Here is a 6,000-nt window from a genome sequence, read left to right as displayed (position 1 = left end):
TTCTCCTCATATACTATGCATCTACTCCTTCTCCTCATATACTATACATCTACTACTACTCCTCATATACTATACATCTACTACTACTCCTCATATACTATACATCTACTACTACTCCTCATATACTATACATCTACTACTACTCCTCATATACTATACATCTACTACTACTCCTCATATACTATACATCTACTACTCCTCCTCATATACTATACATCTACTACTCCTCCTCATATACTATACATCTACTACTCCTCCTCATATACTATACATCTACTACTACTCCTCATATACTATACATCTACGACTCCTATCATAGCATATACTACTACCATACCTCATATACTATACATCTACTATTAAACCCTATATACTAGATATCTACTACTACTCCTTATATGACTGCCTGTCAGACATGATATATACAGGCTTGTTGTCAGCAGTAATAGATGATGTCACTGTAGTATAAGGTGTTGGATCTCAAGCCTGATCACATATTATATTATTAATGTTATTACCAGGGGGCGGGGCTGTGACTACCCCTCAGACAGCATATGCAGGCTAGTTGTCAGCAGTAATAGATGCTGTTACTTAGGTATACGGTGTCGGATCTCATGTCTGATCACGTTATATCAGTGATGTCATCAGTAGGGGCGGGGCTGTGACTACCCCTCAGACAGCATATGCAGGCTAGTTGTCAGCAGTAATAGATGCTGTTACTTAGGTATACGGTGTCGGATCTCATGTCTGATCACGTTATATCAGTGATGTCATCAGTAGGGGCGGGGCTGTGACTACCTCTCAGACATGATATGCAGGCTGGTTGTCAGCAGTATGGAGTATAACATTTTCGGACCTCGTGTCTGATCACCATGTATGTTATTTTACCATTAAATTCATTTCCATGTTGAAGTACTTTGTGCCACGGAGGTTCTCTGTTCCTCCCCTCAGCCGCTACAATGATAGTTGGCTCTGAGCTGGCGTATGGGTGGATGAGGGTATCACGAATCCTTTTGTGTTTTAAAATATTTATTTTTTTCCTTTATAAAATGTCCGTTTTGTGCGGCGTATTTCGCCAGGAGACATTTATTTACAGTTCAGTAAGAAAATATCTGATTTTTAGTATAAACATCCTGCCGCGGGCATCTTATGTGGGGGGTAAGCGCGCTCGCTGTGCCCCAAGAGCTAGGTCTCTGTGAAGAGTGAAGATGGCAACTATCCGATTCAGACTGCAGAACAGTCCCACGATCCACATCCGATGCTCATCAGCCACGGTGCTCGTTAGTCACTGTCGGAGCCCACAGCTGCTGAGCCTTTCCGCTTTCGTTTTGTAGGTTTTGGCTTTGTATCTTCCTCTTCCTAAATGTGAGAACAAGAGTGAAGGGTTAGGGAGATCCCAGCATCACTCACCCACATCGCTCTCTCCCCTCCTTTATAGAAAGACTACTGCTGCCTACCCCGATTTTGCTCCAACTAGGCCACACAGTCCCACCGGCGCTCCCCCCTCCCACTTGGCCACACAGTCCCACCGGCGCTCCCCCCTCCCACTTGGCCACACAGTCCCACCGGCGCTCCCCCCTCCCACTTGGCCACACAGTCCCACCGGCGCTCCCCCCTCCCACTTGGCCACACAGTCCCACCGGCGCTCCCCCCTCCCACACAGTCCCACCGGCGCCCCCCCCCTCCCACTTGGCCACACAGTCCCACCGGCGCCCCCCCCCTCCCACTTGGCCACACAGTCCCACCGGCGCCCCCCCCCTCCCACTTGGCCACACAGTCCCACTGGCGCCCCCCCCCTCCCACTTGGCCACACAGTCCCACCGGCGCTCCCCCCTCCCACTTGGCCACACAGTCCCACCGGCGCTCCCCCCTCCCACTTGGCCACACAGTCCCACCGGCGCTCCCCCCTCCCACTTGGCCACACAGTCCCACCGGCGCCCTTCCCCACTAGGCCACAGTCCCACCGGCGCCCTTCCCCACTAGGCCACAGTCCCACCGGCGCCCTTCCCCACTAGGCCACAGTCCCACCGGCGCCCTTCCCCACTAGGCCACAGTCCCACCGGCGCCCTTCCCCACTAGGCCACAGTCCCACCGGCGCCCTTCCCCACTAGGCCACAGTCCCACCGGCGCCCTTCCCCACTAGGCCACAGTCCCACCGGCGCCCTTCCCCACTAGGCCACAGTCCCACCGGCGCTCTTCCCCACTAGGCCACAATCTTCCCTGATGCCTCCCCCACAGTCCTGTCGATGCTCACCGAGGCACTGCTGGACGCAGATTCCTCCTCCATGTTGGTGGGCTGCGCTGTATTTTTTCTGCTGCGAGGACTTGTCATGGGGCCTTTCCGCCTGCTCTTGGGCGGTTTCGTTGAGTCTTCATATTCCTCCGCAAGTGAAAATAGGTCACTGAACCTTAACGACAAAAACAGCATTTTCTAGGGCAAGTTCTAGTCTCAGCGCTGTGGTCGGCCATGCCAGTCTAGGGAAAACTGTTAGGGGGTGACAGGAAACATGCAGCACTTACTTCATCTTGTGAGCCTCATCACAGCTGGCCTGGACATGCTGCAGAGCCTGTAAGATCGGCGTCTGGCTGAAAACTAATAGGGAAACTGTTATTAAGCAGCGTTGATTCTCGTGGCCCCCAGACCAGTTACAACATGATGGATACGGACCCCACCACTGCTGGTTAATATGAAGCAAACATCGTGTAGCCTGCAGTAGCACAGCCAGACCAGCAGGTGGAAGCAGAGATCTACCATCATAGATTTATAGTAACACGTTGTACATCGTGGCTTGGGGTGAAGTGCTTGGAGATGGCAGACTATGTCGGGCGGAGCCGGCAGGTGTGATACTCACAGTTCTGTTTGGTGTTGGACAGGTTGAGCCGCAGATTATCCAGATGCTCCAGAATCTGCTCCAATGTCAGCTGTGCCAGCTTACTGCTCGAACTCCGCAGACTGCGAAAAGGGAGAAGGCGGGTTAAAATACGAGACCCTTCACCCCACCGAGCCGTCAGCTTCTGTTTTTAGGCATTTAACTAGTCAGAGTATTACCATCTCAGCATTGCCGGTTACTGCAGATGTGACAGGCCGTTCGTTAAGCAGCCACCTTTCTACATCTGCCCACTGATACCACAAACATCCCCAGCACTCTGCCACAGCGGGGACGACCGGCACACTAGCCCATATCTGCACGAGAGGACGACAGGTCCGCTTTTAACAGAGCTATTGCTGGGGCCGGCGAACCATGTCCTGACGCTGTCAGAATGTCGTACCCCGAGTCACTTGGAGTGTGGAGGGCCAAGAGCGCTAATTATTTGTCTAGTTTAAGTCTACATGTATCGCGAGGGGGGCCGAAGCAGGAGGGCCCAAAGCCGTCGCGAGGGGGGGGCCGAAGCAGGAGGGCCCAAAGCCGTCGCGAGGGGGGGCCAAAGCAGGAGGGCCCAAAGCCGTCGCGAGGGGGGGGCCAAAGCAGGAGGGCCCAAAGCCGTCGCGAGGGGGGGGCCAAAGCAGGAGGGCCCAAAGCCGTCACGAGGGGGGGGCCAAAGCAGGAGGGCCCAAAGCCGTCGCGAGGGGGGGGGGGGCCAAAGCAGGAGGGCCCAAAGCCGTCGCGAGGGGGGGGGCCAAAGCAGGAGGGCCCAAAGCCGTCGCGAGGGGGGGGCCAAAGCAGGAGGGCCCAAAGCCGTCGCGAGGGGGGGGGCCAAAGCAGGAGGGCCCAAAGCCGTCGCGAGGGGGGGGCCAAAGCAGGAGGGCCCAAAGCCATCGCGAGGGGGGGGGCCAAAGCAGGAGGGCCCAAAGCCATCGCGAGGGGGGGGGGGCCAAAGCAGGAGGGCCCAAAGCCGTCGTGAGGGGGGGGCCAAAGCAGGAGGGCCCAAAGCCGTCGCGAGGGGGGGCCCAAAGCAGGAGGGCCCAAAGCCGTCGCGAGGGGGGGCCCAAAGCAGGAGGGCCCAAAGCCGTCGCGAGGGAGGGGGGCCAAAGCAGGAGGGCCCAAAGCCGTCGCGAGGGGGGGGGGGCCAAAGCAGGAGGGCCCAAAGCTGTCGCGAGGGGGGGCCAAAGCAGGAGGGCCCAAAGCCGTCGCGAGGGGGGCCGAAGCCGGAGGGCCCAAAGCCGCTGCGAGGGACAAGGGTGTAGGGTCTGAATTGAGAAGGCTCAGCTGTGGCCCCAGACCCCATAACCGCCCTTCCAGTCTACCTACAGTGATGAAGGTCAGGCCAACAGGAGATTCCACCTCTTCCATGGGACACACATAGCTCAGGGACAAGAATAGCGGCTACAGTGGCCGGCAGCTGGGTACAAACTCTACCGTTAGTATGTGGGAAGACGACATCCGTAAGGCCAGTGAAGAGGCAACAGCCAAGACATGGAGCTCAGCCGCAATAAAGGGTGCCCGCTACTAGTGGGAGTTGAAGTCCACGGTGACGGTAGCCCCCTCACCTCTGTCTCTTGCGGGGAAGGCTGTTGTTCTTGATGAGCAGTGACTTGATGTGCTCGGCCAGGTGGTCGTCATGCTTTAGGCACCAGTGTCGTAGGATGCTGGTGGTGAACTGGTCGTCGGGGTGATATGGGCGACTCAGGACCATCTTGACCATTTCTTCTGTAGGCCTGAACAAATAGGAAGCAGCAAGAGGTCAGTGGGGCAAGGAATGCATGACCTCCTCCCCCCCCCCCCCCCAAATGATGGAATGGCTCTGCCCCCACTGCTGCCCCCTAGTTAAAGGGGTTGTCCCGCGCCGAAACGGGTTTTTTTTTTTTTCAACCCCCCCCCCGTTCGGCGCGAGACAACCCCGATGCAGGGAGGTAAAGAAAGCTCACCGGAGCGCTTACCTGAATCCCCGCGCTCCGGTGACTTCTCTACTCACCGCTGAAGATGGCCTCTTCCTCCGTGGACCGCAGCTCTTCTGTGCGGTCCACTGCCGATTCCAGCCTCCTGATTGGCTGGAATCGGCACGTGACGGGGCGGAGCTACACGGAGCTACACGGAGCCCCATAGAAGACTGCAGAAGACCCGGACTGCGCAAGCGCGGCTAATTTGGCCATCGGAGGGCGAAAATTAGTCGGCACCATGGAGACGAGGACGCCAGCAACGGAGCAGGTAAGTATAAAACTTTTTATAACTTCTGCATGGCTCATAATTAATGCACAATGTACATTACAAAGTGCATTATTATGGCCATGCAGAAGTGTACAGACCCACTTGCTGCCGCGGGACAACCCCTTTAAGTAAAGGGCTGGTAAGAAAATGCCATGTACAGGAGATCGCCAGACGTCATGCCATGTGCACCCTGAAGAGAAGAGGCAGATGAGTTACTGGTGACCACTAACGAGCTACATAAGTGGTGCCAACCATGCTCTTCTGCTCTCACCACATATCTCGGGACTACTTGCTTTCCGCTATGTACATCCCTATAAAGGCGTTGCGGCCCTGGTGTGGGGGCTCGCTCTCAATACCGATCACTATAAAGGGATCCCGGCCACGGTGTGGGGGCTCGCTCTCAGCACCGATCACTGTACATCGCAGTGCTGTGAAGCTCTTCTCGCTCTGCAATAGCGGTATTCATTAGAGGGAGCGCAGCTCTGAGTCCTCGTACAGATAAGAGTCCAGGCTAATTACCGCACCTCTAATTATCATGTGCCTCCTGCTCTGTTTGAAAAGCAGTTCACATCCCAGTACAACCGGATAAGTGCCTGCAGCTGCCTCTCTACACAGTCACCCAGATGGCACGAGCTGTAGATAGGCGAATCCCCTGCAACGTAATACTGCCATGAGACATATCACCCACCTCCTCCCACCCCAGAGACACAGCGACTTATCCCTCCTGCCCCAGAGACATATCACCAGTCTCTTCCCACCCCAGAAACACAGTGACTAACCCCTCCCTCCACTCCAGAGACATATCACCCGCCCCCTCGCGCCCCAGAGGCGCAGCGACTTACGCCCCCTCGCGCCCCAGAGGCGCAGCGACTTACGCCCCCTCGCGCCCCAGAGGCGCAGCGACTTACGCCCC

The 6,000-nt window shown here is 56.2% G+C and overlaps 1 protein-coding gene across 1 annotated transcript in view; it reads right to left on the bottom strand.

Moving 5' to 3' along the window:
* Positions 1-1,011: 1,011 nt before the first annotated feature.
* The window catches only part of INTS3 (integrator complex subunit 3), a 50,730-nt gene continuing 45,741 nt past the window's right edge, over positions 1,012-6,000 (bottom strand). Inside the window, exons 25-29 of the mRNA XM_066572463.1 lie at positions 4,430-4,597; positions 2,853-2,953; positions 2,521-2,593; positions 2,255-2,408; positions 1,012-1,359 (exon numbers count right to left, since the gene is read on the bottom strand). Of these exons, the coding sequence (XP_066428560.1) occupies positions 1,282-1,359; positions 2,255-2,408; positions 2,521-2,593; positions 2,853-2,953; positions 4,430-4,597 (574 nt within the window). The 3' untranslated portion in view covers positions 1,012-1,281. The remainder of the gene's footprint in view (positions 1,360-2,254; positions 2,409-2,520; positions 2,594-2,852; positions 2,954-4,429; positions 4,598-6,000) is intronic.

Source organism: Eleutherodactylus coqui, chromosome 6 (genome assembly GCF_035609145.1).
Source record: "Eleutherodactylus coqui strain aEleCoq1 chromosome 6, aEleCoq1.hap1, whole genome shotgun sequence".
Taxonomy (NCBI): Eukaryota; Metazoa; Chordata; class Amphibia; order Anura; family Eleutherodactylidae; genus Eleutherodactylus; species Eleutherodactylus coqui.
The sequence above is the reverse complement of the archived record's forward strand: the minus strand, read 5'-3'. Positions and strand labels throughout refer to the sequence as shown.